This window comes from Cylas formicarius, unplaced genomic scaffold (assembly GCF_029955315.1).
Source record: "Cylas formicarius isolate icCylForm1 unplaced genomic scaffold, icCylForm1.1 PGA_scaffold_5__7_contigs__length_24384050, whole genome shotgun sequence".
Lineage (NCBI taxonomy): Eukaryota > Metazoa > Arthropoda > Insecta > Coleoptera > Brentidae > Cylas > Cylas formicarius.
Genome location: NW_026844341.1, coordinates 12,793,248 through 12,815,221, shown reverse-complemented (window position 1 = coordinate 12,815,221; position 21,974 = coordinate 12,793,248). Strand labels below are relative to the sequence as shown.

Below are 21,974 nucleotides of genomic sequence, written 5' to 3'. Positions count from 1 at the left end.
GGACCGTGTTTAAATATTTACTTAGTGCCTGTCGAAACCAAATTTGTCTATCGGGTATGTCAGGATGATTTGGATGTGGTAAAGAAACTCCGAAAGTAGGAATGAAGTCATTTTGAGGAAATTGTTAAACAAGTAAGATTTTGATCGGACAAATAAGGTCTAATATATTTTTTGATTTAAAATCCTTGCCCAAACATTTATTTTTTGTGGATGTTGTGTGTGATTTTCTCTAATCCATCGGGGATTATTTGTACTCCAATATCTACATTTTTTTTATTTACCGTACCATTTAAACAAAACGTGGCTGACGACGAAAAAATAGATTTAAGTTGCACATTTCCATAGTAGTTTCACAGAATTGTAGCCTGCGGTTCGTTGGCTAACATCATTATTTGAAGCGACTTCAGAAGATGCACAGTTTATCCCCATCTTCTAATACAATTTACTTTCTTTACTGACAGAAATGTAAGTGTAATAGTTTGAGAATTTTATTGGTACTATTACTGTTCAGTTCAAAAATAAATTTATGTTTTTTATTCTACTATTTTTTGGTCCAGAAGAAATTATAGATATTTTTAGTATACCCCTGTATATATATTGCTTTAGAAAACTTGTCTTTCTTGTAATTTTAGCTTTTCTGGAACTATTTGAACTTTTTGTTTTCTGTAAATTTCTGTCTTAAATTGAAAATCATGAATATTAATTTAATTCATTAATTTGATTTAATTCATTAATTAATTAATTATTTAATTTAATTTTAGTCTTCTTTTTTTTTAGTGAAATATAAAATTAATCGACACATAGTGAGTGTTGTGATATGAATCCATCTTTCCAAATCTCATATACTTCTAACAAGTCATATAACCAAGCTGCCTTGTATATGTTCCTCAACCTGGTGTCAGTTGTTAAACTGTTACTATACTGATTATTTTTTTTGGAGCTGTGACGGCATCGCACTTCTTCAAAAATAAATCGTTCATTGCAGTGACGCATTTTCTGTGCATATTTTCGTGCCCGGAAATGATTTACTTCAAATCCAATCCAATTTCTATTTCTCGCTCGTATTTGTGATTTTATTGGATACTAGAACAAAAGCAGTCCCCGTAGTCCCCCGCATGCAAATCAGTCTGTAACATTCGCGTTTCAAATCGATTCTGAATTTATGTTACGTTTTTGCAATCCAATTTGCATAACCTTTAAATAATTAAATCCTGCCCTGTGTTAATCAAACTTTAATCATCATCGTCAAATGCAAACAACAGACAATAAAAGTTAAAGATCATTCCACTGGGCGCTAAGATGAAGAAAACAGAAATATCTGAAAACCGCAATTTCTCTACAAAGAATACCATTTACAACTCTTCCTTCTGGATTTCTTCTACGTCGGTTGTTGATGAATCAAACTTGCTGCCGTTTTGCCAATCATCCTGTTGACTTCTTCAGAGCTTAGGTGAAACTGCTGGCTTATATACTGTTTGAACATTTTCCATTTTCGAACCACTGATTCCCATATTGGTGAAGACCTGAGTCACGGTTAAGATTGGTTGCTTACAGATTTCTAAGGACTCTTCGATTTTCCTTTGAGAGAACAATTGATTGCGTGCAGGAATTGTAGTTTTATGGAATAAGATATTTAATGTCCGGCTTCACGATTATGTAGGTAACTGTTGCCTTTGACGGATCGAAGATGTTGACATATTTTTGATAAGTGGTAAATCTGGTTTTAACGTTATATTTCTAAAGAACTTTTGATATGTATTGTTTTGGATGCAAAGAAGGGATCAGTGGCAAGTGCGGGGTAGCTTTCGGACTTCTACGGTAAAACGTCAAGGCGTACACAGCAGGTCCGAATCAACAATTATATTTCCAGCGAAATTGTGGTGCACTCGGGTGTGCCTCAGGGTTCACACATGGGTCCAGTTTTCCTTAATTTGTTTATAAGAGATCTGAGTGATGTAGTTCTTTATTCTGAACATATTGCCTTTGCAGATGATTTTAAATTTTACAAAACATCATTTCTCATTTATAGACGGTCAGCTTCTTCAGAGCGACTTTAATAATGTCAGTTCGTGGTGCAGAGAAAATGGTCTGGATCTAAATGTTGGAAAGTGTTTTAGTATTTCTTTTTATCGCTTAACACCCTTCAAAATAGATATATTATTAACAATCCAACGATAGTGTGTATCACCAAAGCTAGGAATCTTTGACAGTAAACTGACCTTTTTGGATCAGCTGGAGGATATTGTTAATAAGGGCATGAGAGATCTGGGTTTTATTACCCGTAATAGTACATTGCTCTCATCCGACTGTTTAAAAACCCTTTATTGCTCCTTAGTTTGGAGTATGCATCAGTAGTGTGGTCTCCACATTACAGATGTCACATTGATAGATTGGAGACTATTCAGGGGGCATTTCTGAGGTCCCTAACATACAGAGCGGGAATAAATATCTACAATAACTTTCACGTTAATTATGTTAAGGTATGTGAGCCTTTTGGGATAGATGGTCTGCAAATTAGAAGAATCTACTCCGATATCTTGACGTTTTAAAAAATTTTGAACGGTGTATATAACTGTCCGGCTCTCCTCCAGTCCATTATTTTTAACATCTATTAGAGACGTCAGAGTTCCCCAATGTTTTGTTTCCATTTCATCACGCCAACTATGACTATTTTTCTCCTTTAACTCGAACCTTGAGGTTATTTAACAGTTGTTCTGTTGATCCCTTTGCTGGCTGTCTTCGACTATTTAAGACAAATTTAAAACAGGTGGTTGATTGTAGTTGTAACTAGTGTGGTACTGTTTGTTTACTGTTTCTTACTGTTTTTGTGTTTTTATATGGTTATCTAAAAAACTTGTTATCTAAGTTGTTGTTTTGTCACTTATATTATATTTATATTGTTACTTTTTATTTGTAAATTGGCTCAGCTCGGAAGGATTTTTGACTATGAGGCCAAACATCAAAAGTTTCATCAAGTAGTAGAAGTAGCGTTTCTATTATTTTAGATGGAAGGTGTGAAGGGCTTTCTTCCGAAAAGCTCCCATAAATATATCTGAGATGACTGGTGATAATGGAGAACCCACCGCGGTCAGGTTTCCCCAATATGGGAATCAGTCATCTGAGCCAATGTTCATGCCCCTCCTTTAGCTCCGCCTCCCTCACACTATATAAGCAGAAAAGATTGCTAGTCACTTTTAGTTTAGTTATGAAGAGGCCAACAGGAGTCCAGAAGATTTGTAAATAGTATTACAGTAGCTTGTGGAAGTTTCTTTGAAAAAAAAAGTATGAAGAATTTGCGTTACACATTAATATGATAATTCGTATTTTTCGATTTTTTTTTTCTTAACGACTAGCATTCGCCGCTATATTCACGAAACACACCTTCTCATTTTGATTGATAATATCACCTGTGGCTCCGTGGCTGATAAGTTATGAAGTAATTAGTGTTTAAAGTTTAAACGAATATTCTGACTAATTGGACTTATCAAAATATTTATTGGATGTCATCGTGGATGCTAGAGTTAATAAAGGACAAAAATAAGGCTTAGAAAGATTTAAAGACGTTATGAAAATGTCATTAAAAAATTAAAGGTCTAAAATACATTAAATAACTAAATCAAAGCCCGTACTTTAATAATAACTGGGAGTAGGCTGGCTCGAATTTTAAAAAACTGTGGAACGTTTATTAAAAATAGACCTGTTGCAAACACGGTAGATGAGTTACAAATAAATGGAAACAAAACGGACAATCCTATTGTAGTAGTTAATAATTTCGATATATGTTTTGGGGAGGTACATTCGAAGATTATACAGGAGGTCCAGCGTGAAAAAAAAACTGAGTTTTCCTCTTTTTGCCGAGATTGAATGTAATGAAAATTTAATGGCAATTGGCGATAATATATCAAATCTTAAGCGCAAGGCTGGAGTTTTGCTTAATTTAGCAAAAAATGTATTAATCAGCTGTAATTTTCCCGATAAAATAAAGTTTGCGCGAGATCAATTTATAAATCTGGACCTAAAACGCATGTATCGAATTATAGATCAATATCGCTTCTAGAATGCTTCTCCTATTTTAAAAGTATATACAGGACGACAAATTCCTGTATAGACTTCTGAAACACAGCAATACCCTAAGCGCTAAACCCCTTATGCCATTTAGCAACTCATTTAGACAAAGATGAGAAGTTTATTGCTGTTTTTGTCGACCTACTTTAGAAATTGTTAGTCCTGAGGTTCTCTCCAATGAAGTGGAAACGTGACGTTCTGCATCATTTTTGTGCAATTGTGGGCTTAAAAAGTGAGATTGTGGCAAATAATTATGTGCAGTGCAGTGCAGGTCTTGAGTGCACCTTTGCGGATGACATAGTAATGACAAATTGTGGAGAAAATACTGTGTAACTTACCGATTTGGTCAACAGTGATTTAACAAAATATTACAAATTGCGGTTACATCAAAACCTCAAAATTAATTTCGAAAAAAGTAAACACACGATCTTTAAAGAAAAAAATTCACAAACAAGTCACTGCGAAATCAAAATTAACAATGCGTTCCTGAACAAGGTTGGCTTGATCAAGTATCTGGGCTTCATCCTGCATGAAAATCTAAATTGCAGTACCCAGATAGAAAATATCAGAAACATGTGTTACCTATTTGGGATACTTATGCAGAATAAGGCTGTAAAAACTCTCTTTGAATTGGAGGATCTCTTCATTAGTCTATAATATCATTAATACCACAACAAAATACTGAGATTTTTCACATTATAAGAGGAGGAACAATAAGATCCTTGTAGGTATTGCTAGGATAGCATCATCCAGTGATGATGAAGAGCCATCTTTAAAGTCAGTGAAGTGTTTCTAATAAATATCTGTGTACCTCCGATCCAATACTTAAAGTATTGACTAGGAGTTGTTTGTTTTTTTTTTTGTCAGGTCAGTTAGAAATATTTTTAGAACAAAAAACAGTGTAACTTAGATAAATCCCATAACCAATTTAATAAATGTAGAATGTCTTCAACTGGTCTCCTCTTACTCTAAAAATATATGCCGAATTTCTTTGTCATGCCAATCTAACAATCTTGGAAAACCATTGGGACCCTTAACGTTTGTCATAAATGGCCGGTGGTAAATATTTTATTGCCAGTTGTAAGCGTCATGATTTATTTTCCCTTATTATCGTTAAGGCGCCGTTCTTATTTATTCATGCTCCGAATCGATCAATAACACGTACATTTGTATTTTAATTCGATTACACGATTGGTAAATCGTTCTAACGTGTCTCTGCTGCGCGATAATAAAGACCGCGTTGCACGAATAAAATGAAATGTTTTAACATTTACAGGGTGGTCAAGTTTATATAATTTTTTTTAATTGTTCAACAATCTTGTGTGTTGATTAAAGGACTTATTTTAACGCAATTAGAATAAAAGTGTCAATCTCAGTGGAGCTGCAGAGGGTAATCTAACTGATGTTTGATGTGTCCCAGTAAGGGTTAAAGGTAAATCGGCCAATATAAAATGCTGGAAATTATTTGTGAAAATTTTGAAATGGCCACCAGAGGGCTGCAAAACAGGTTTTCTGCAAAATTTTCTTATATTAGTGACACTTAAAGTGAACACCTTTTTAAAGTTCATACAAAATCAAATCTTTTTTGTTAGATGTTTTTTACTCTATCTCTACAAGGAAAGTGGTGGGGGATGCTCCGACATTTCCGGAAAAAAATGTCGATAACTTCAAAATTGCTTAATGGATATTAATAAACTTGAAGTGGTTCAAAAGGGCTTTTGCTGGACTTGCAAACGAGCTGTGAGTGGGATGATTTCACATGGGTACTCTGCCACCAGATGGCTTTTTCTGATATAATGAAAAAAAAATTAAATGCAACGATATGAATTTTTGTACGTCGAACAAGAGTTCGACAACCTAGTGAAAAGTGTATCTCTATATCTTTATCCTCACTTAACGCAACGCCTATAAATAACTCTATCCGAACATTCTGGAAACCAAATATTGATGAGGATAAAACACAATGAAATTAATTGAAGGAAAATCAAAAGTTTTTACCAATGTTCAAAGTGCCGTGCGTCATTTTTTAAGCAGGAAATTATTTCAAGCACCAAATAACGACATGAAAGATGCGTATAGAGTCAGATATCAGGTAGGAATGTTTTGGTTTGTTTCAGCAGTCAGTTAATTTCACAGCCTACTAAAAAAAAAACTATTGAAATAACTATAACGGCAGAAAAATGTTTTTGTAACAATCTCGAGAACTAGGAATCAATAATTCTGTCAAAGAAGATGCTGTATTTCTTTAAGTTACTACTTAAAACAAAAACTTAAAAATAAATTTAGTCTCTGACAATGTTGAGAAGTGAGTAAACCTAATTTTTATTAAAAAAATATTTTAAAACAGTGAGTTTTAAATTTTGCTTAGTCATATTTTAGGTTAGGATAAAGATATTGAGATGCGGTTTTCTCTGGATTGTTGGACTTTTTTTGACTCTCTAATGACGGTTCCAATACGGCGTTCACTCTAGATAACACTAACGAAAGAAAATTTTGCAGAAAACGGGTTTATAAATTCAAAAATAATTTTCTACATTTTTTCTTGATCGATTTCCTTACTAACTTGTTCCAAATTGTTAGGAACATTCGTTTCCCCAATACCGCTTTGATAAACGTATTAAAAACGAATCTGTTTGCAATATACCTCCAAGGACACCTGAGGATATGAAATTATGAATAACTAGACCAGTTCAGCACTCGCATATGCATTGAGAATAACGAACACGAACGAGATTAATTATTTTATCATTTAAATTGCAATTTTTTTTGATAAAATAGGGTCAAAGATGCTAAAAAATGAAATACAAAAACGCATTTTGCGTAAAATGCATAAGAAATGTGTGTGGGAATCAATGTTTTCATCACTCTGTATAATATTGAAGTAAAACTTTTATGCGGCAGTTAAATTTAACCTTGCAGCTAAGCAGTAAATTTAACTATGAGCAGCTTGTTATATGTTGGAGGGTGTGAACAATGTTTTAATTCGTTTAAATTTCTTGGGAATAGAAAATATAATAATAATTAACCTTTTTTTGGTCTATAGCAATTAAAGATAAAAATGAAATATAGGGTGATCCACAAAAAAAATGTAACTTTGAAATATAGATTTTGGATCACGTTTATTTTAAATTAAGTTTGAAATATGTCCAACTCTTTTCATAGACTGTTTCAAAAAAGTGACGTCAGAATCGTTAATTTTTAACCACCATACCATACCATAGCATGGGGTAAGCTTATCTAGATAAATTTAATATGCAGAGCTTTCGCAAATTACAACCAAAATATTCAGCTTTCTATGAGTTAAAATTGCAGCTATGTTGAAGTTGTAGTGGTATATTTTGGAAAAAAAAGAAAAATAATTAAAATTTCGAAAAATCCGGTAGTAAGCAAAAATATTCTAAGAACAGGAAATCTATAAATATAGTAAAATATAGAGTATTATAGTCAATTTAACAATGTTGCCGTCTTATTATTAGAAGCGGCAACGTTGCATCATCGAAAATACATTAATAAAGTTTACAAATGAAATATAGTTTGGAAACGGTAAACAAAAATTAATAAGACCATTAACATTTACCTGTACGCAAGCAATTAAGGCAACCGGTAAAATATACCGATTAGTATACTCCAAATAATATAATATAACCAAATGATGTAACATTTTAGTAAAGTAAGGCTTGTCAGGTTTTTAATGATGTTGTCCAGATCTCCTTGTCGGAATTAGACACCATTGTTACTCAAAACAATTTAGAAACTCATTTCTTGTTTGAAATATTAAATTAAATTAAATATCAAGCACGCGTGCTCGATGGGATTTAGGTCCCGCGATTGCACAGACCATGGTAAAAGGTCCATATGGTTTTCTTCTAAAAACATTCTTACTCTCCTTGCATTCTGTGGTTAAGCATTGTAGTGCATTAAAATAAAATCACTATCACCTTGCGCTGCATTTGGAAGAACTATAGGTTCCAGAATGTATTGCAGTTAGAAACTCTTCAACAGAAAGTGATTGCTGCCCAAATCATCACCGTGCCTCCACTTCTTGGATAGTTTCTAAACAACTCACATTTCCGTGTGTTCAAACCCTTCTTTCTTTTCGAGTCTAGCCTTAATCCAAATCTAGATTGGTCCAATCTTCGTCATTCCACTTAAGTGTTCTCGGGCCTACTGTAAACGCCTACCTCAATTCCTTCTGGAAAGCACAAGCACCCACACCGGTCTTCTCGCATGTAGTCCAGTGCTTTGTAGTCTATTTCGTATAGTCTGTCCATTTCTTCTTCTTCTTATCTAGTTGGCTGTGACCGGTCTGTTTCCTGTTGGTTGTGTAACTCCTGCAGCGCCCCTGTCTAATGCCTGAACATAGCTTGAATTGTGTCTGGCGTTCAAGCTGGTAGCGGTACACATTATTAACTTAAAGTTGCTCAGAGTCAATCACTTAACTCATCTAGACACAATACCACTTTTTTTTACTGCGCTGTCGCAAATAAACAAACAAAATGCAGAAAAACGATCACATATAAAAAAATATATATTACTTGCGTTTTTGTTAATAATGTTTATCCAAAATAAAAATGGTTTTTAGGCTTGTCTCCTATTCAATTTTGATGTGTACATTGTAACTAAGTAGATTAGATCCGAAAACCTAATCATCCAAATATTTTTAAAAAAAGTATTTTCGGCCTTCCATCAGCCAGTGTATCTACTTTAAACGTTTACGGCGAAGGGTACATTGGATTGATCTGAAGATTTGGTTGGTTCCATAAGCGGCGATGCTCTATCGATTTGAAACATTTTTATGGCTGCTACCTTGCCACTTCTAGTATGCTATTGCATGTTCTGATCCGCTAATACTTTATGATTGTTTTTGAATAATAGGTTCCTTTACCTATCTACAGCGGTTTTCGAGAAAAAAATTATTTTCTTCATTGTTCCGACCAAAACATAGCTTCAATTAAATTTTTATTAGCTAATACAAAGTTATAAGTTTGCCAACCAGATAGATATAAAAATACTTAAAAGTGCATTTTTTAATAGAACACCCTGTATATTATAACGTATTAAAAATCAAATTAAATTCCTTTTCGAATGATGTCTCAAAATATCTTAGATTGATAGAGCATCGCCGGTTATGGAACTAACCAAATGTTCAGGACAATGTAATATACCGTTCGCAGTAAACGTCCAAGGTACCATCAACCGTGAAACACCCTCTATTAATGTCGCATTCACGCTCTACCTATACTAGTTCATACAACACCGACAGCACAATTAATATTCGTACCCTAACACCTATACCACATATTATAATAATTAGCACCACTTTCAAAATTCGAATGGAACGCGTTATATATAATTGTTATGTTTCAGCAGTACTTCAAGTCGCATTCCCAAGTACTGGAGCCGAATCTTAGCGCTTGCACTTACACCTCAGTGGGCCACCACGAGCTCTACCCGTTATGACATCACAAAGGTCGGCAAGCCAGTTCAGCATCTTCTCATACTAGTTTTTCGAGCCCCGGATCTCCGACCCCTAGAGTCATTCATTCGTGTACCAAGTCAACTAATTCTTTAAGGATGACGTAGGATGTAGTCTCGCGCAACCTGCTGACTCGTGTGACATTTGCCTGTGGAGAACTATAGGTTTAGACTAGGTAGCTGTACAGAAATTAGGTCCTTAATTTTGTCTGAAGTAAAATGATGATGTATGTTTGTATAGCGTTTGAGGATATTATGACGTTTATTTTCTATACTATAGTCGACGGTACCTTTCTACTCTTGGAACAAACATAAATATTTTAGAACTGTGTTAATATATATATATTTCTTATACGAAACAAATGTATGTATGTATAGAGTTGGACAAATTAAATTGCGACGTTTTTCTGTTTTGATATTTATTTTCCCTAATGAAATTTCGATCCTGTTTTAGATTTGAAGGCTAAAAGCAGTATTAATTCTTTTGTTAACAACTTATTACTAATCACTATCTATGAAAAATAAAACTTTTAGAGCGAAAAATATTCTATTTTTCCATGACGGAGGCCACACATCTTTGGATTGAGTGAGCTCTAATACGTCACCATCCTTTTGCGTTTTGCATTTATATCCTCTACCTGTCACGCCACAGACCACAACATATAAACCAATGGGAGCGTAAACGTTAAGAAGTAGAAGTTTACAATGGCGATGACAGTCTGAATTTCAAATAATAGCTACTTGATTGTTTAGCATGATATTGTTGGGAATATAGTGGCCATAGGGTGAAGCGTGTGCAGACTTGACCGTAACTTGTCTGCAGGTAAGCTCGCTGTAATTTTGAAAATGACGTATCTTCCGAGAATTTCAAAAACCAATGTTTTCCGAACACGCACTAGTCCCGAAAGTTTCAGTGTAAAGGTCACGTCGTTGTTTCGTGCGATTGAAATAAACAAAATCGCTCGCAGTTTCGTATTCCCAAGTCCACGGCGAGCACTAATGACAAAATGGGGAATGCCAATTCAGATTTGTGGACCTCTACTTATTTAGCAATCAAAAATAAGCACGACCAGGCGTTTGCTGCTATAGAACAAGCAATATCTCTGGAGGAGCGAGACAAGCCTCACGAAGTAAGATACTTTTATAACATCCTACAGCTATTGGGAATTATCGGTATATAAGCTAAGACTTATGGTTACTGCTCATCCTTTATTTGTTAAGGCAATTGTTTTAAAAAGAAAACACAGTCACATTAACTTAATTACAATTAAAGTAATGAGTCTGAGTATGTACAATTTGACACATGAATAACCGTTGCAAAAAGAAACATCAATTTTCATATTTTTAAAACGATAAAATCCACACTCATTTTTCTATGCCATACGAAAATGGCAATGCTTAGTAAAATTTGGTAAACTGTTTATACATGATCTCAATTTAGGGCCACGTAGGTCCATTAGTTATTTTTGTTTTTGTTTCAAGTGCTGCATTTTATTTTAGCAATTGATATTAAACAAACTAGTTTCTATTAGAATTTACCGACTTGAAATAATTTGATGCACCACTCAGGATGAGCAAGGTATTTTGATTTAAAATGTAATGGCATTTTCTGGATAACTTATTTGTTCCTGCATTTAAAAATCGAGAAATGAAACCTGTTGTTACCTAGACAGGGTTCTTAGCAAAGCAAAGCAAAGCATGTAAGAACAGCGCCACCATGTGGTGTCCTGAGAAAATATTTGGGTTATCGATAAAATAAATTCCTGTAATATCTGTCAATCTATATATTATATTTTAAACTTCAACTTTTATTCAATTTAAACATAATGTCTATTTGGAAGTGCCCAAAATTTGTAAATTATGTTCTATTACACATTGGTAAATAAGGCAAATAAGTTTAAAAATCTTTAGTATATTAGTATAGTATAGTATATTAGTCAGTAACTGCAAAATGTACCAAGGTTATAGCAATAAAAATATATATTTAATGTGGAACACCAAGAAAAGAAAATTCTATACAAACTAAATATAACAGGGCTCAGTAAATTAAATTAGTAATTTAAAACACACATAACTTTCATAGCAGTAATAATTAGTAGTAGCAGGGACAGTAGAAAATTAACATAAATACTCAATCAAATATTTTGTCTTATGAAATTCCATCTTATATCCAGATGATTTTCTATTAGCATTCCTAATGTTGGGAGTTTAAAAAATTTACTGTAATTTCATTAAGATTTTCTTCAGCAAAGTTTCTTTCTCTTCTTGAATCATACATTATCAAAGTTTTTGATTTCTCTCCTTGAGCAGCAATGAATATTTTAGTTTAGAAAACTGGGAACAAACATGCCTGTAAACTCCATAAATGTTTTCTTCGGTTTCTGTGAAATCTTTCCGTTTTAAGTGACACTTTGACAATATGCCCTTAGATTTACCATTATTATTTATATACTTATTTTCCTCAAGAAAATTGACTCTTTCATCCAGGGAAAAATTTGCTGTGTCAATATTTGTTTATATAAAATTTTATTTTATGATTTGGAATGCACATCAACAATAAAATAAATACGTCACCTTTTAAGGTTAGCGAATTCTATGTCAAAATTTTTTGAGGGAAAAAAGTGTTAAAGACAAAGACAATATTTTATTAATTATATGTTAATTTCGTCACTTGAAAAAGGAATATAGTTGCAAGGGCCATTGCTTCGTGGCTCAGTTTTATAAGCTGTCATGAAACTAATAAGAGCTTTCAAGTGAAATTTGAATATACCCTTTAACTCTGTTCAATTAACTGTGACTATTAACTTCTTTTTTTTCTGTTTTTCCACGCTGGAATATTTTGGGCACAGATTTTAGGGCTACCTTCAATATAAATTTACTTAGGAATTTCTATGGGGGTTACAGAACCTCTTTGCTGTGTGGAATTTTTTGCACCTACTCAAAAAGGTAATATTAATCATAAAGGGGATAGTTTCGTTATTTAATTGCTTAACAAGAATTTTAAAAAAGTGTTTATCGATTTCTATTGCCGTTTTGTTTGTTTTCAACATAAACTTTGGTCTGTTCTGTGGCAGGAAAGGTTTTTCACGAAAATCCAGTACCAAATTAACTACTTAATAATATTGTTCCTCAAACTATCGATCAAGGCAAGGGCTGTTTCATTGAAAAAAATGTAGATTGGGATTTAATGGACTATAAAGGTGATCAGTTTGCTGATGTTGCTTATGTACTAAAAAAATAAATGTATCACACCATACTCACCTTTACTCACATCATATTGAAAATCAACTCCTTTTACAATTTAGTAACAAAAACAGCTTAAATTATAACAGTGAGAACCATGTAAACAACAAATACATTCACTTAAATTTTATAATGATCACAATTTTCATATTTCCACAATAGACAAATTTATTGTGCTTTTTAATTTCAAATTTGTTGACGACATGTGAACACAATAATTCTTAAACTTAATCTTAAAAAATTTAAACAACTTTAAAATGTTAGAACATTGGGCCAATAACTTAATACTTCAGGACATTGTACCAGTCCCTTTTATACTTTAATTTTTTTTGCATATTTACCCTTTTTGTATAGAATCAATATTTTTTCTGCAACTATGACTATTATTTATTACTGTGATTAAAATGATTTGTGTTTTTAATGAGTTTATTTATTGCGGCGTATTTATTATTATTTGGTGTTGGAAAATAAAATCACTTAAAAATGTTTCTAAAATAATTAACCATATTTGCCAGATAAAGCAATATTATAATATGAATACTTCCATAAAGGAGTGGTACTAAATTTGAAGTGAAATTAGTGTTTCAACTATAATATTAAAATGTGAGCATTTCCTTTATCGACATTTTTTGAAGTAAGGGCAAATCTACCTGTTCCTCCGATTTTGTCTTAAATGCTCACACGAGACATAATACAATATTATATTTTTTTAAATGGAGTACCCCTTTTTTTTAAAGATGTTGATGATGAGTGTTGACTAGTAAATTTAAAAATAATTATTTACCAAATTACCTAGAAAAAGTAAATATAGACCATAAGTTTTAAAAATTTAAAGTTGATTATTTTTTTCTAAATTTACGCTACTTGCTAAAAATAATTTAAAAAAATAGTATTCTTTATAACATTGTTAAAAAAATATAAAATTTAATTATTAATAATTATAATAAAATTACATAAATAATAATAAAATTTGTTTTATAATAATATTTTGTATTACTATTTTAAATTATCATTGATAAAAGCTTCAATGCAGTTCGAGACGCTTGGCACATTCATACATTCATTTGTTTAAACTAATGACGAGCAGTGAAATTTTCTTAAACTTAAATGTGTAAAGCATGTGACTGATAAAAAAACATGATTTTTTTTCCAACAAATCAGTTAAATTTTCATTAGTTAACTTAAAAGTAAGTTAACAATACGAAAATAAACAAATAATTTTAAGTTGTTAATATATTCTTAAAGTACAGACATTTTACCATGGATGCTGAAAATTCCATAAATTTATCTCTTACGTTTGATTTTTAATCCATTTTTTAATTAAAAGTGCTTAAAATTTTCATTATAAAAAAATGTTGTTAAAATCAAAATTTTAAAAAATCGTTTGAGGGATCAATTTTCCATCATAAGTACTAATAAAAAATATATTTAAATTAATTTTTTATGATCAAGTGGTAAATGGGGGGTCCACTTGACGTGATCTTACTCATAAAAGACAATAAACAATTCTAATAAAACTCTGTATTTCAATATTTCACCTAAATTAGCATTAAATTGCACAGAAATTAGTTTTAGGGAATACGTGAATTAATATTGCATTGCATCATTGGATTTTGTTCGGCACTTCAAATAAACATTCTTGTTGTATAAAAATTTAATAAACAACCTTTAAACACAAAATTCCGCCAATATTATGAAACCCAGTTTGCTCGAAAAAATTGCATTATTTGCTAAAAATACATGTAGAAATTGCGTAGCGACTACCACCCTTAACGAATAATTGAATATTTGGCAACAATCAAAAAATTCAACAATCAACTATGGTTTTGAGAACTTAAACTTTTGATAGAGTTATCCAAACTATATACCGTTTTTACAACATAATCATGTATTTAACCATGGTACATTTTTGTGAAGGTCTAACCGTAGGTCTACCTCACTTGGGGGTCTCTTTGTAACCCTTAGTAAATAGGTTTACAATTCCACAATGCCGTTCCATAATCGTACTTCGGTACTTCGTGCATACAAATGCTGAAAGCTGACTGATTTTTGTAGAGTTTCATTGATAACATTCCTCGATTGTTATTAGTCTGTGAAGTGAAAAATCCATTCTTGTAAATACTATTCTTAAAATGCAACAGTCCGCACGGCACAGTTCTTGTCGGCTAACATCTTAAATACGGCGGTGGCTTGTGGCACAACAGGTGGGTCTTAAACTCATTCCGAAGTCAAAACCATAAAAGATTGTAAAAATGGTACTAAATACCTACACTGCATTATGCCGGCATCAATTTGGTTTGCTTTGTGCAGGCATTAGAAAAGTACAAAGAAGGAATCAGTTTGATAGACCAAGCGCTTAACATTCAAGTGCAATGTCCCGATACTCCCGACGTGACGTGGGACAAAGCGTGTCAAATGGTGCAAAAGATAAAGAAAACGCGGGCGGAAGTGCTGACTCGCATCCATTGCATCCAATCATCTCCGAGCTACAATTCAGTATTGGAGGACCCTCCGTCTTACGAAGAGGCCATGTCTTCGTCCGATGAAAGTAGTCAGCCGGTAACTTACCGGGAACTGGCTCAGGCGTTGAACGACCTCAGTCTCGATCCCAATCTCCATTTGCAAGAGGACGTGATTTACACGTACCATGGCGTCCGTCTCTACTTTATATCACCAAGCGGGGAAGTGTTGTCCACTCAGGAGCCCCAAATTCTGAAAATCTCGTTAGTGGAGGGTCAGGAACCCAATGCTCCGCGAGCCATACTCCAAATCGGCGAATGGGTGTACCCATTGGTACCGGGCGTGTCCCCCTGTTACCGTACCGATTACGGCGCCTTCATTCTACCGGACGTTTATTCGGAAGTGCCCGGATCGTCTGTGGGTATAATTTTACCGTCGGATGCGGACGAAGACGTATTCGATTTGCTGGAGAACATCCTCCACGGAATAATTACCCAGGAAACGGAACAAGAAATCCAGCAGGAGAAACGCAGGAGGGAGCAAACTCGCGAAGATGTCAGCACGAAAATCTCAAACAAACTGGTCGACGGTGCTTGGTACTTGTCCCAGGGGCTCATAAGGGGAGCGGAGAAAGCGGGGAATCTCATCGACAAAAATACGCCCAAGCTTATTAACAGCATCAGCCGCGTCGAAAGGGCATCCGAGGTGAACCCTACCGTCTCCAAGGGCCTCCAAATAGCCGAAACTGCTACCAGTAAAGCTGCCAAGGTGACGGGCTTTGTAGGTTAGTTTGATGGTACTCTTCTCCGGAGGGCCTCTGCAGAGGGGGGAATCTGTTTTAGCGGAAAAGGTCGGGTACGCCACAGTGTGCCTTGGTCAATATTTGGCGCCCCACATCCAGAAACAGGGCACCAAGCTGTTAACCAGGGGGTTCAACATGCCGGAAGAGGAAGCGTCGGAGAAGGTGAGGGGCGTGCTGACGGTCGCCGCCGGGGCTGTGGAGGGGTTCTCGACCATCTACAGGGGGTTGGAGACGTCCGCGGCCGTGCTGGGGCGTAGCTTGAAAGACAACACGGTAAAGGTTGTGGAACACAAGTAAGTTGCTTTGTAAATGGTTGATGTGACTATAAGCTTGGTTTCTGGGGTTTTGCGCGTCCTTAACAACTTAGGTTGTTGCCTTAAATATTACCACCTTAATACAGTAAAACTTGGTTATAATGTACCAACTGGCTGTGTTATATCAAGAGTTCGCTAATTTTTTTGAAAAAAAAAAAAACAATTTTAAAATGCATATAAATACAAGCTGGTAGAGTTTTCAGCACTTTCCATTAATTACGGTATCTTTAAACAATTAACAAATTAATATAAAAATGAATATTTTCAGGTTATTTGTAGATTGGCTGGTAAAAGGTTTAACATTTGGTTGGACAAACTAACTAATTTATTAAATAATCAAATTTCCAAAATGTTATTGTTATGTCCCATTGTAAAATTTGTGGAATTTATAAAATGCATATTTATTAATTTAACTCTGACAATAATACTCTTTTCCACTATTTTAGACAGTTTTGAGCGTATTTTTTGTATATATTATTTTTGCTTAATAATTTAATTACGACGGAATTTAATGAAAGAAAATTCTAAAATTAAAAATTAAATTTTAGAAGAAAAAAAATATATTATTTTTATGTCCCCTAGGAAAGTTTATGGAATTTAGAAATTTTATTTTTAATAATTTCACACAGAGAATACACTTTCCCACTTTTTTAAAAAACGTCTTAGATGTACTTTTTATGTATTATTTTTACTTAATAGTTTTTTAATTAAATTCTAAAATATGATTTTTATCTCACTTTGGAAAATTTATGTAATTTGTAAAATTTATCCTCATTAATTTAACATTGACAATACTCTATTCCACTTTTTGAAGAAACGTTTTAAGTTAATAGTTTTTTGTTACGACGGAATATAAAAAAAGAAAGAAAAAAACAAGGAACTGAATTTTAAAAAAAATCGAAATTAATATTTTTTTGTCCATTTAGAAAATTTATGGAATTTAGAAAATTTGTCTTTATTAATTTATCAGTGACAATAATACTCTTTCCCACTTTTTGAAAAAAGTTTTTCACATATTTGAATGAAAAAATCATGCAATTTTTGTTAAAATATGTTTTGCAGTTCTAAAACCAGAACAAATTAGAAGAGCTACGATATTTTGTATTGGAAGTAAAAGTATTTTAAAATGTCTTAGATTAATCGGCGGCAATATCGAATAATTTTCGTAGGAATTGTGTTAAATTTTTTGTAATGATGTTAAGGTGAAGGTTTTAAAAAATAAATTTTGGGTTTTAATTTTTTTTCAATTATATTAAAATGGAGTAGATTTAGTTTTTATTGCAGTTAGAGATTCTCAATAATTTCAGTGAAGTCACTAAATCTATTTTCTTGCAAAGATAAATATGATATAAAAAATTATCTTTCTCAAATGTAAAACATTTTTTTAAGCAATTTAGAGAGATCTCAAGAAAACTTACGATCCTCTGTCCCGAAAATGGCCTACTTTTTTTTAAATTGTTTTTTCAAAAAAATTACAAACGAAGTGTTTCTACTTTAATAGGAACTAGAGCAGAAATATTAGGAATATTTTTTTGTTGCTTAGAAGAGAGATCAGGTTTTCAACATCCAAATCCAAGTTACGCAAATGTTGCTAACTTGAAATTTTATATTACTTTGGGCGCTTTTAATAACAAGCACTAAAGGGATCGGAACAGTTTCTCCCTTTATTTAGTTGAAAACGCCAAGCAAAAACGACACATACTTAGGGCGTTAATATTTTTAAAATCACATAACCATACCTATTCTGTTTCTTAAAGATTCTTGTAACAATATAAGTAACACTGCTGGCTGGAGTCTCTATTGCTTCGGTTAACAATGCATTGCTAAATCTGATTATTAACTTACTTTAACTTATTTGAGCTACTAGTTGACAATTCAGAAATTTTCATGAGCAATTTTGTGGTAACCTAAAAGCGGCTTAGTAATTTTTCATAATTTTTCAGACTTAAATTTGGCAGTCGCAAATTTTTATGCAAACTTTTTACCTTATGAAAATGTGCAAAATCTGTAAATTTTGAGGTTATTTTCATTTCAACGAATATTTAACAATTCTTTAGAGAAATAATAAGATTGGAATATCCATGCATAAAGGCGCAATCTTAACGAGAAATTTATTAACAAAGGGACCACCAAAAATTTAATAGCTGAGATGCAATCATTTATACAAGCTCCACAACGAAGACACAAAATTCCTCTCCAAAGGTTAAAGTATAATTATGACACTATTTCATTACTCTATAGGACTTCGTCAGTTATAATTTTTATGGTCATGGTGGGTATTATTTAAATTTACGAATTAGTAAGTGGAAAGCAGAATTATTAATAAAGCCACTAATTTTTCAAAGAAACTTCCACAGACTACTGTAATACTACTTATAAATCTTCTGAATTTCTTCTGCGTCTGTTGTTAAGCCAAACTTGCCGACGCTTCGCCAATCATCATGTTGGCTTCTTCAGAGCTTAATTGAAACTGCACAAGGGATCCACAAGATTTGTAAATAGAAAGTCAGTAATTATGTGTCGGTTCACCTCTTGCGCCCAGATATAAACTTTTTGTCTAAAAATGCAGAACCTTAGGGCATATTTCCACAGAAACAATGTCATTTTAGTGGTATAAGTAAACAAAGAAATGAAACGAAGTTCGGGACCTACGTCCTATCTTTGGTAGGTTATGTTGAATGCAGTTTGCTGTATTCTTCACCTTTCTTTCAATGAATAATTGGCAATGTCGTTAACAATGTTGGTTGCCCACATTGCTATCCTTTAAAGTAGAATCTGCTTGTAGTTTCTGCTTAAAAATAGACTATTTATGTGGTGTATAGAATTAGTATGAGACGTTTTTAACATTTTTTGCTGTTACTTAAATGCACTTATTAATATTTCCTTATTTTAACGGACATTTGCCGTCCTTTGACGCATTTCAAAAGAACAAAGGACATCATTTTAAACTAGAGGACTGTCCTTTGAAATAAAGGATGCTTGTGCTCATTTTTTGCCCTTTCAAAAAATCCACTTGAATGAGGGGACATTTTTTTTTCGTCGAAAAAAGGTATGGGACTCAAGCAGCTGGGGCGACCGAATCGGGTCTAAACGCCATGGGCAACACGTACTGCACTTACCGTAACGCCAAATTCATAACTCCGAAATCGATGGCAAAAACTACGGGAGCTGCTATGGTGCACGGCTATTCGAACTCCGTTCAGGCCAATATGGCGTTGAGGGACCGCTTGGAGGCGGGGCCGTCCGCTTCTAAGGAGGCCGACTGCTACAAGGGCGAGAATGAGGACACTGATAAACGGACCAAAGAATAAAAGTCTACTCATATACTTTCCGTCGCTGGGTTACTTTTTTTTCGATCGGGTTTTTAATGTTTTTTATATTGTACGTGGAGATTGTGAGATTGTTTTTTCAACAAATTTTATGCTATATTTGTTATACTCATGTATAAGGCTTATGGAGGTAAACTGAGCCGAGAGCTGGAGTTCCGGAATATAGGGTATGGTGAAGTCAAAATTGCTGTGATACAACAACATATAGGCATTATAGATACGTTAAAATATTCAAGTATGTTGATATTAAAAAAAAGACTTTTTACACCCCCTCCCCCATTCCAACCCAGCCATCATAGAAGGGGCAAATCCTTCAAATATATACAGGGTGTCCAAAAAGTTTGTTAAAATACTATATCTCATTTATTTTGTTTTAGAAAAAAATGTTAAATACCAAAGTTATATACTAAAAGAACCAATTTAAAATTATTTTCATTGATCGATAAATATGTGCAAAACCGAACTTGTATTTTTTCAAATGAAACGTCCTGTATATTATTGCATTAGTATATCAATAACCCAATGTAGGGTTGTTATGGTCTCTACCTATGACCATTATTTTGTCAAAATGCCCTGTGTTTAATACTATACTTGTGACCGAGAGCTCTAATTTTATTAATTTAATTTATTAATTAATTATTATTTATTATTATTAAAGGGCACATGAGTTTCCTATCGGGATCTAGCTTGAAGAATGCATTCATTATTGGCTATGCGAAGGCGACCCTCCAAAAGAACTCTTGAGTATTTGATGAATTCGTTTTACTGGAACTGTAAGTGTTGATTTTGAAAACAACGAAAGAGTCAGGACTGTAGTGAACGAGGAAAATAAACTTCAAATATTAGTGTTACAGAAAACCCAAATGTATAAAAAATAAGATGCACTTCATCAAGAACTCAATGAAAATGACTATCAGATTAGATCAACATTTTGTAAATGGGCACAAGAAAGCATTTGAGCAAGATGATTTTTTTTAATATGTGTTATTTACGGATGAATCGACATCCTATAAAAAAGAGTTTTATTCATGTATCATATTTTTCCCAATTATGCTAATATTAGACCGCATTTTATGATGACACACAGTCAGGAAAATGGTCTTTAAATCTTTGGTATAATAGGAAATAACTTTGTAAGGCTTCATTTTTTTGAAGAAGTTTTCAAGTTTATTTACACTCTTTAGAGCAGAGAATGCAGAATATGTTAAGAACTATTCCAAACCAAGTGAGGAAGAGAATGTGGTTCCTTCATGATGAAACTCCCGCATACGAACGAACTACCTAAATTATTTATTTCCTGGTGGTCCTATTAGATGGCCACCTAGATCTCATGATCTAAAAGAAATGGACCATTTTCTGTGGGTATATGTTAAAGACCAGATGTATAAACCGGCCTCCTCAACAAAAGGAGACAGGAAACACAGGATAAGAGAAACCTTTCTAACTGTTGTAAATTCTGTTGCCCTTGTCAATTTGTAAGCTGTCATTGAAATGAACAAAGCCATAAATACTTTTAAATGTGTTTCTCGACGAGTTACTAACCAAAAGCTTACTGATATCAGAGCGAGATCCCCATGTCTTGAAGAAATCTTAATAATATTGTCGCCGAAAAACATTTTGAATATACCAATTGACGCAATATTTTTTTTGGAGATAAAGATGTACTGGTTTCCGATTCAGCCTTCGTTGTTTCGTTCTGCCCAGGAAAACATATCCTTAATTTGCAAAAGAGCTAGAACGTAAGACTAATGAGAATACAAGAATGAATTCCGTTGGCCACTTCTCAGCACCGCGAAATTTTCACCATTGCAGTGAAAATCTGGGTTTGTTTAGTGCAAGGCACAAGTAGATATAAACTGGTTACAAAGGGTTTCAAATATTTTTTCATTCTAAGCGCCACCTTGCGAGTTCATTAGGCAGTTCGTTTTCCTTAGTTCCCTACCAGGGGCGCCATCCCGACGGTCGCAACTAAAGTTGATAAAGGCATCTTTAATCGGTTGAGTGTTTTACGAACGGGATCTGTCCTTGCCCCTGTCAGCTGACAGATGGCTCTTACAGTATAAAACTAGAAAAAATATGTTTGTATATAATTTTTCACTTGACAATAATCGGAAATGATTCCTTCCGTTATTGAAACTGAAATTAAATTAATTAATTATGAAAATATTTATAGATCTTTCTAATTTGGAAGTATTTGACTTTGCATAATTTTTAATTGTCAAATTTGACAGGTTTCTGTTACTTTATCCAAGAGATTCTACGAGGTAGAGTTATAGAAAAATGTTC

General features: G+C 33.4%; 2 protein-coding genes across 7 annotated transcripts in view; both read left to right on the top strand.

Annotated features, from left to right (window-relative positions):
* Nucleotides 1-9,935, top strand: part of LOC132701988 (dopamine receptor 2) — a 241,809-nt gene extending 231,874 nt beyond the window's left edge. For 3 of the 5 annotated variants that reach the window (XM_060670369.1, XM_060670365.1, XM_060670364.1), the window contains one exon: nt 9,436-9,935. The gene's annotated coding sequence lies outside the window, so the exon portion shown is untranslated. Of the gene's footprint in view, nt 1-9,432 lie in introns of all 5 variants that reach the window. The other 2 variants (XM_060670368.1, XM_060670367.1) reach the window with 1 other exon arrangement.
* A 289-nt stretch (nt 9,936-10,224) lies between these two features.
* On the top strand, nt 10,225-20,417 carry LOC132702258 (protein spartin). Of its 2 annotated transcripts, none has more exons than XM_060670793.1 (5): nt 10,225-10,363; nt 10,455-10,670; nt 15,094-16,027; nt 16,086-16,338; nt 19,409-20,416. In XM_060670793.1, the coding sequence occupies exons 2-5, from the start codon at nt 10,548-10,550 to the stop codon at nt 19,668-19,670; spliced, it is 1,572 nt and encodes a 523-aa protein (XP_060526776.1). In that variant the 5' UTR covers nt 10,225-10,363; nt 10,455-10,547; the 3' UTR covers nt 19,671-20,416. The 2 variants fall into 2 exon arrangements, with proteins under 2 accessions (XP_060526776.1, XP_060526777.1); XM_060670794.1 differs by having other exon boundaries at nt 10,228-10,363; nt 10,440-10,670; nt 19,409-20,417.
* Nucleotides 20,418-21,974: the final 1,557 nt, after the last annotated feature.

Excerpts from the sequence above, each read along its gene's own strand:
- LOC132702258 (XM_060670794.1), top strand. The coding sequence starts at position 10,548 with ATGGGGAATGCCAATTCAGATTTGTGGACCTCTACTTATTTAGCAATC. Across the intron at positions 10,671-15,093 it reads AGCGAGACAAGCCTCACGAA|GCATTAGAAAAGTACAAAGA; the intron begins GTAAGATACTTT and ends TGCTTTGTGCAG. Across the intron at positions 16,028-16,085 it reads CAAGGTGACGGGCTTTGTAG|CGGAAAAGGTCGGGTACGCC; the intron begins GTTAGTTTGATG and ends AATCTGTTTTAG.